Source organism: Ochotona princeps, chromosome 2, assembly GCF_030435755.1.
Source record: "Ochotona princeps isolate mOchPri1 chromosome 2, mOchPri1.hap1, whole genome shotgun sequence".
Classification (NCBI taxonomy): domain Eukaryota; kingdom Metazoa; phylum Chordata; class Mammalia; order Lagomorpha; family Ochotonidae; genus Ochotona; species Ochotona princeps.
In genome coordinates, this window is record NC_080833.1 from 17263022 (window position 1) to 17271610 (window position 8589).

General features: G+C 51.0%; 1 protein-coding gene across 1 annotated transcript; it reads left to right on the plus strand.

The window, feature by feature from the left end:
* The first annotated feature begins 306 nt into the window (after positions 1–306).
* On the plus strand, positions 307–6969 carry NCMAP (non-compact myelin associated protein). The gene is made up of 4 exons (XM_058660799.1): positions 307–394; positions 3605–3693; positions 5342–5426; positions 6646–6969. The coding sequence occupies exons 2-4, from the start codon at positions 3612–3614 to the stop codon at positions 6782–6784; spliced, it is 306 nt and encodes a 101-aa protein (XP_058516782.1). The 5' UTR covers positions 307–394; positions 3605–3611; the 3' UTR covers positions 6785–6969.
* The last annotated feature ends 1620 nt before the right edge of the window (positions 6970–8589 follow it).

Genomic DNA, 8589 nt, shown 5'->3' on the forward strand with positions numbered 1-8589 from the left:
CTGTTAAAGTCACCTCAGTCAGTGATAACCAGCTCCCTCCTGTCCCAAGCCCCATTTTCTATGACCCTGGTCATCAGCGCTGTGGACACCACATTCCCCTGTCAGACCTCACTTGGTTAACAGCAGTCATGGGGACCCCGCACTTTGCAAACAGCCACATTCTTGGCCGTCGATGGTCCACTGCCCTCCTCCCACCGTCTCCCATGTGGCAGAAACAGAGAGGTCATTGAGAGCCCCCGGGCCGCGATGAGGCGGGATATGCTCCAGGATCACTCACTGTCTCTCAGAGCTAGGAGAAACGCAGCCACGAGGAATCCCGCACCTGCAGCTCCGTCCTCTGGTGGTCACCCCTGCTGGACCTGCGTCCCCGACACCCTAGGTGGCAGCATCACTGGTCAGTGTGTGTGTATGTTGATGCATGTGCACATGTGTGTATCTGCAGACCTCTTGGGGCGTGCCTGCAGGCCAGGGCGGAGCAGGGGGCCATATCCAGCTCCTCGGCTGGCGGGGCCTGGACTCCCAACGCCAGCTCTGCAGCCCCAGGCTGAATGAGTGAGCATGGAGAGCTGAACCTGCATTCCCAGGTATAGGAAAGGGAACCCTCCCTTCCTTGGCACTCTGTGAATTCAATCAGGGCATGGATTAAAAAAATCAAACAGATCTGGCACAAGGGCTTGGCAGGTGACAGGTGCTGGCGCAGTAGCTCTGTCCTTTCACAGCAAGGGGGAATGTGTGTGTCAGTTTACAGCAGGGGGGAGGGTTAGCTAGCAGTCGTGCCATCCCACCAAGAGGCTCTTGCTCAGTGGCCACCTGTTTGCATCTCTTTCCTGGCATTACCGGTGAATCCTCTTAGCTGGAGGCGGCGGTAAAAGCCAACGGTCTATGCCGGTGTGGACTCGCCCCCTTCCAGTGAGGATGGCCATGTCTTTGGGTGGGCATCTCGCCCTGAGAGGAGGGATGGGATGCAGGGCTGGGGAAGACTCCGCACTCTCCTGCTTGTTAGTGCTCGTATCTTTCCCTGTTTTGAGCCCCTCCTCCTGCCCTCAGCGTTACTTTAGCTCAGCAGATACCCACTGGCACTCATACCAGCACCCAAAACACTGCCCACTGAGGTCTCTCAGGAACCTCTCACCCTCTTCCTCCAACACTCCGCTGCCAAGGGGAATGAAGGAGATTGGAAGGAACTCAGGTGCTGACCCCAGCCTCCCCCACCAGCCCCAGGAAAAAGTGAGCAGAGTCAGACACTTAACCTGGGGGTGGAGGCAGGGGCTGGAAGGATGCCAGAGAGAACCAGACACCCCGGGATCTGCAGCAATATTAACTGCTGGGGTGGAGATGCCAGTTGGCTAGTGGCCTGGGTGGCAGCCTGCCCAGGGGTGAGTCTTGAAGCATGTGTTCACTTTACTGGGGAACAAGAAGCTTGGCTGGTCCAGGCAGAGCTGCACGGGGTTGCTGGCTGGAGCCCCAGCTCTGGGAGGGGCCTCTTCGGTGGGAGGAAGGATAGACAGGAGCTGGGAAAGACTAGGCAAGGCCCTGGACTAAGGAGGCAGAGGCCATCCTACAGATCGGTAAGGCCAGATTTTGGCCACCAGGCTTCCCATCTCCTACTCTGGTGGTCAGGAAGCAGGTGGCAGCCTGAGCACTGTGTCCATCAGTGGTGGGAGAAGGGAGGTGCAACCCAGAAGCCGGACCTCTCTGGCAGCCACCTGGAGCTGTGGGCGACAGCCCTGGCTGGGTTGGCTTTTCCAAACCGACCAGAGGAGGTATTGGAGGACAGGGGGAGGATAGTTGTTCTGGGAGCCCCAGAAGGAGAGGACACACAATTGGTCTCTCACTGAAGCCTGCGTTTCCCACAGTCAGGAGTGCTCCTCAGGTCACTTAGCATGTCCCCAGCGTGTAGCACAGTGACGGTCACATACAAGGCACCTGACTGATGTCTGTGTAGTAAATATTATGTAAAGGAGGCCAGCATTGTAGTGTAGTGGGCTAAGCCTCCACTGTGACACCAGCATCCCATAGAGGTGCCCGTTTAAGTCCCAGCTTCTCCACTTCCAATCCAGCTCCCTGCTGATATGACTGGGAAAGCAGCAGAGGATGGCCCAAGTCCTTGGGCCCCTGCACCCATGTGAGAGACTCAGAAGAAACTTCTGGCTCCTTGCTTCAGCCTGGACAAGTTTTGGCTATTGTGGTCATTTGGGGAATGAATCAACACACAGAATAGCTCTCTCTGTGTAACTCTGCCTTTTAAATAAATAGCAAAAACAAAACAAAACAAATGAAAAATACATTACATAGAGCCTAAATATAAACCATGCTTATGGATATACAAGGGGACTAAAGGAAGTTCACAGAAAGTAGAATTAACAGTAAGCTTATTTTGGTACCAAAAAAAAAAGTTTAAATTCATGAGTAATTTTTTCATCATACGTATTATGTAAACATATTGAAGACCACCGGAGTGCACAGATTTCAACAATTTGTACCCCAGATAAACATACCTGTCTTTTCCCACAAACTGGAAGTCCCCCTGGCGTAACCCAGTTAACACTTGGTGATACTGAACACTGCCAAGTGTCGAGAAGGGTCAAGACCATGGTTGCTTAGGGGAGAGAGGAAGCAGGATTGGGACAAAAATACAAAAAGCAATGTAAGTGGGTCTGAGTTTTCAGTTATTTTAAAATTTTTTATTTAAAAGCCAGAGAGATACAAAGAGCTCTCCCATCCATTGATTCACTTCTCAGATGCCCTTAGCAGCTGGGGTGGGGCCAGGCCAAAGCCAGGAGCAACATAGGTGGCAGGGACCCCAAGCCCTTGGGCCATCACCTGCTGCCTCCCTGGGGTCGTGACCAGGACGATGGAACGGAAGCGGAGCGAGGGTTGATTCCCGGCACCCCCACATGGGATGCTGGCACCCGGGGGGTAGCTTAGCCTTTGTGGCCAATGCCGCCACTCCTGAATTCTTCTTTACAATTTGTGTATTTATTCACTGGAGAGGCAGGAAGGTGAATGATAAGCACCCCTCAGGGACTGAGACAGGCAGGATACGAAGGGAGACTCTGAGGCCAAGCCTCTCCCGGGCCCTCATCTCCTGCTATGGGAACTGGCTAGCCTTTCTCCTGTCGCCAGCCCTGCCCTCTGCAAGGCCTCTTCTAGACTATAGTTGTTTTCTATCTTTGCTCTGCGCTTTTTTAGATGTTAGCACTTCTCAAAGTGGGACCCCCACAGCAGGCACCATGGCAGGGTAAAGGAAGGCCCGAGGGAATGGCAGGGACAGTGTTGGGTGAATGCCACCAGCGAAACATGGGACTCCAGAGAGCCCTTGGGGCTTAGGTGTCATCTGTCAAGTGGAGCAGCAATTCTCGATGATCGAATGTAAAATACAGTTGAGTCAATGTTGTTGACCAAATGCAAGCTGCGGTGAAAAAGCAGAGTTCTTGACAGATGTTGGGCACACATTTTATTTCCTCCAGGAAATGGGTCTTGCATGAACTTGCTGCCAAGAGCAGCCTTCCTGCGTCTTTTGCAGTCAGGTGGAGACCAGAGGGCATTGCACAGGAATATTGAGGCTTGCTCTACTTTAAACAAAACTTCTCATTCCCAGCAGGATCGAGATGACCACAGTCACTCCTCTGCGGGCCACCACCTTCTTCTCACTGAACATGACCACCCGGGGAGAGGACTTCCTCTATAAGAGTAAGGTCACTTTGGCTGGGAGGCCAGGGGAGCAGATGCCAGGACGTGTCGCGCTCAGCTCTTGGTGCAGAGGATGAGGGCGTGTGCTCTTGGGGCCACATGATGCCTGCACTAGCATCCTATGTGGGCGCTGGGTTTTATGTTCCGGCTGTTCCACTTCCCATCCAGCTCCTTGCTTGTGGCCTGGGAAAGCAGCAGAGGATGGCTCAAAACCTTGGAACCCTACACCCACATGGGAGACCAGGAAGAAGCTCCTGGTTCCTGGCTTTGGATTGGCTCAACTCCAGCTGTTGCAGCCATTTGGGGAATGAATCAGTAGATGGAAGATCTTTCTCTCTGTCTCTTCTCTCTGTGTATCTGCCTTTACAATAAAAATAAGTTAATCTTTAAAACAAACACAAATAAATATTTTCAAGTCATGAAGACATCTAATAACATAGGAAGATGATTATATTTATTTTAAAGCAATATATGGAACATAGCTACATTTTTAAATCAATTGCATATTTTTCTCTTTTTTAAAAGATTTATTTTTATTTTTATTACAAAGTCAGATATACAGAGAGGAGAGACAGAGAGGAAGCTCTTCCGTCCAATGATTCACTCCCCAAGTGAGCGCAACGGCCGGTGCTGCGCCAATCCGAAGCTGGGAACCTGGAACCTCCTCCATGTCTCCCATGCAGGTGCAGAGTCCCAAAGCATTGGGCCGTCCTTGACTGCTTTCCCAAGCCACAAGCAGGGAGCTGGATGGGAAGTGGAGCTACCGGGATTAGAACTGGCGCCCATATGGGATCCCGGCGCATTCAAGGCGAGGACTTTAGCTGCCGGGCCATGCCACTGGGCCCAAATGCATATTTTTCCATGTTTAGAAATACTTCCTTTGGGGCCAGTACTGTGGTGTAGCATACTGGGCCACTCCTTGTCATGCCAGCATTCCATATGGGTGCCAGTATATGTCCTAGCTATTCAATATCTGATCCAGCTCAGTGCTACCACACCTGGGAAAGCAGCAGGGGGTGGTCCAAGTGCTTGGGACCCTGCATGTACATGGAAAACCAGGAAGAAGCCTGATCCAGCCCTGGCTGTTGTAGCCACTTGGGGAATAAACCAGAAGATAGAAGATCTCTCTGTCAATAATTCTACCTTTCAAATAAATAATAGTAATAATAATAATAAAGAACATTTACCTACAATGGATTTTCAGGCATACTGAGTTATTCTAAGATATTTACCCAGACAGACATTGGTGAAAATGGAAATGTGTGGATGATAGGTGTCTGGGGGCCATGAGGTCTTCATCCCCGCCCCTTTTTAGGGTTGAATTTCAATTTCAAAGTCATCTACAGAGCTCACAGTTTACTTCTGTGTTATCAGCATGAGAAAAGATAGTGTGCTTGGCTTGTTTCCTGGAAGAACTGTGTGACTGAATGCAGCTGATTAGAATGGGACGCAGCCTGCAGCAGAATTTGGTGGACAAGGCAGGCAGGCTGAGGCCCAGGGGTGCCTGGCTAACCTGGATGGGACCGTGGCTGGTGGGTGGTGCTCATCCCCTCACATCCCTATCCTTTCATCTTCCCTTGACCCAGAGGGGTGGCAGGTGCGCGGCAGGGCCCCGTCCCAGGCTGTCTGTACTCTCTGCCCTCTGTAGGTTCTGGAGCCATCATCGCTGCCATCGTGGTGGTTGTCATCATCATCTTCACTGTGGTCCTGATTCTACTGAAGATGTACAACAGGTATGGGATGCCCTGGGCCTTGGCACTGTATAAGGAAGTAACATTTGTTGGGGGAGGCTTGCGGTGCCGGGGATGTCCCTGGGTCACCAGCCAAGGTTCTTGCCCTTTGGGGCTCTGCCCTCAAGTCTGTTCTGCTGGAGAAACCTCGTGGGGACCACAGACTCATACCTGGAGAAACACAGCATCTGAGTGTCAATGATACTGGCCTTGAGCACACGGTAAACCTGGAAATCGGGGAGTGTTTCTGTCCTTCTTCCTGGGAATCCCTCCGCTGGCTTCCCTAGAGCAGGCTACATAAGTATTTGAGGTGACAAGTACTGGCAGCATGCATCACAGCTCCTCTTTGTTGGAGCCAAATAAGGGGGAATAAAATAACACAGTTTGATTTCATGAAGAATAAATGTTATGCATTATCACCTTCCAGGCACAATCTTTCCTAAAAGGTTATTCTTTCTCAGGGAAGAAATCAAAATTAAATAAATCACATCCTAGAAGAGCTGGACGCCATTAAGAAAAAGGATATTGCAGGGGAAAAATGCATTGATGGGGAAATCCATCATAAGATATTGGCAGAGTTACAAAAACCATCTATTCACTGTGGTCACACACGTGGGTCACACATGCACATACATGTAAGACAGCAGAATACTAACAGCCAGTATATCTGTGTGATGATACACTTAGTTGTTTTTTTATTGGAAGGGAGGTATTCCTCATGCTTGAAGTGTAGTGAACATGCAGTACCTTTATCATAGTAGGAAGATCACTTACAGCCAACATGCAGTGACTCCATACCATAAGCCAGGCATAGTTCTAAAGCTTTATTTGTGTGTTAGCTCATGTACGACCTCACAAGGACCACACAAGGCAGGTACTGTTACTACCCCCCAGCTTAGCAGGTGTGGAAACAGAGCCAGAAGAAACTCCTGGTTCTTGGCTCAGCTATAGCCGTTGTGGCCATCTGGGAGTGAACCTCTCTGTCTCTCCTTCTCTCTGTAAATCTGATCTGCCTTTCCAATAAAAATAAATCTTAAAGAAGGGAAAACCAAAAGGGCCGGCTGCTGCCGGAGGCCCAACCCAGCAGCTCTGTGGTTGGCAGTGAAGTAACACTCTCGTGTGAAGGTCTATACACGCCGTATTACCAGAGCCACTGTCGCAAAGGCCAGGGCCCATGGCCAACTGGGCAAAAACTCACTGGTGTGTGCTTATCTCACTGCAGGAAAATGAGAACAAGGCGGGAGCTGGAGCCCAAGGGCCCCAAGCCTACCAGCCCTTCTGCCCCGGACCCCAGCAGCACCAGCAGCCAGAACCCTGCCACAGTCACCTTCAGCCCGGTGGCCGTCCACGTGGAGACTTGATGACCTTTCCCCTGCACCATCCTGAGAGCTTTCTCCAGAATCGAGTCCCAGGAGCACACTTATCTGGCAGCTTCGCGCGAGCTCCTTTGGGCAAGTCGACAGACGCATCTGTTGCGCGTGCCTTGATGCTTCAGGCCACCCCGACTCTCATTTTGCTGTGCCCCTGTCTCTGCACCCCAACTATACTCACATCCCTGCTAACACTCTGCCAAAAACCTGGGGGACCATCTTCAGTCACTTGATGAGGCGGAACTGTGTTTGGAAGCCATTGAGGTGTATTTGACTCTGCCCCTCGTTCCCCTACAAAAAACTGCAGCTAGACAGACACTCCCAGCCCAGGAGTCTTCTGACTGTGCCAAGCCTGGAGTGGGCTCTGGGGATGTCACAACAGGCTGGGATTCTGGGGTCATCTCAGTACCACAGCAGCATCCTTGTTGAGTCAGATCCCCACCCTGCGGTCAGACACAGGGAATTCACACAGGCTAACCAACTTGCTGTTGTCACCTGCTCCCCGCACCAGGGGCCTACCAGCTAGCTCATGAGGACCTGTCAGCGCTTGCTCCCCTCTTGCAGAGAGGCCCTAAGAAAACCTGCTGCTGTGTTAGGAGAGGGTCAGCAGGAGAAGGGATGACTCCAAGTGGCATGTGCCGCTGTGCTTGTGGCCGGAAATGACCCTGGCACTTTCATGGCACTAGAAGACCCCTGCTGCAGTGGATTGATCTGGAAGCTAAGCCACCCTGGCTGTCCTGGTAACACCTTCCTTCCGATTTGGTGATTTAGAGATTAGGTTACAACTCCATGTCCCCCAGGTCTTTGACCACCTAATGGCAGAGAGCCAAGCCAGAGAGCATCAGTCACATTCCCCACAACGTTCCCCTGTAGAGAGCTGCCCTCTGTCCCCTTGGGCCTGGACACAGTGACCCACTGAAAAGGGACCGCATTTTGGAGTTAAGAAAACCTGCCTCCCGTGACCTACAGCTCTACTGCCTGAGAAAAGTGACTTGACCCCCCACAAAATGAAAACACAGGAATGAGGAAAAAGTGGTCCTACCTGTCCACCTTCAGTGTCCCAACCGTAAAGTATAAATGATAACATCTTTGCTGGGTAGCCAAGCACAAGCCTGGGATTTAGCACAGTGTAGATCCTGGCCGCAGCAGGTGCCTTACTTGGGAAGGCCAGGATTATTATTATGGCACTTCTTCAACGCATGACATGTATTTTGTTCACATTTTTCTGATTCTCAGATCAGAATGTGTCTTACAATTAATGAGCTCATTAATGTAATTATATTTATTTTCCTCACCTTCCGTGTCAATAAAGCTGTTTCTTTGATGAGTTGTGCATCTTGCGATTGATGACTTCTGCAACAGTCAGTGATGCTCTGACACGTCACCTCAGATTCTTGGGGTCTCTCCCTACTGGCGTCACATTGAAGATCACAGGGTTAAGGGGTCATGTCATCTCACTGTAAAAGTACTCAGGTGGAGAGACCTGCTGGAACATTCTTCCTCCGTAGCCATCCTTCCTTCCTCCTATGTTTAGGTATACACCAAGAATCAGCACCATGCGAGGTGCTTTTCCTAAGTTATCCCATGAGTTGTCTTGTGCGGAGGAACCCTCAGAAGCCTTCCTCTTTCCATTTGTAGATGAGTCTTCAACTCCAAGAGAAAAGGCACTTGCCCAAAGTCCCACAGTGACTGTGCTGCTGTCGGGACTCCAAAGCAGGCCTGTCTGACCCTGAGGTTCATCTTCCTGCTCCATCCCTTGCTTTCCCGCCCTCCTGGTTCAGAGGCGCATAGAATCT

Coding starts and splice junctions, on each gene's coding strand:
- NCMAP (XM_058660799.1), top strand. CDS start 3,612: ATGACCACAGTCACTCCTCTGCGGGCCACCACCTTCTTCTCACTGAAC. Junction 3,694..5,341: donor AGAGGACTTCCTCTATAAGA/GTAAGGTCACTT, acceptor TGCCCTCTGTAG/GTTCTGGAGCCATCATCGCT. Junction 5,427..6,645: donor CTACTGAAGATGTACAACAG/GTATGGGATGCC, acceptor ATCTCACTGCAG/GAAAATGAGAACAAGGCGGG.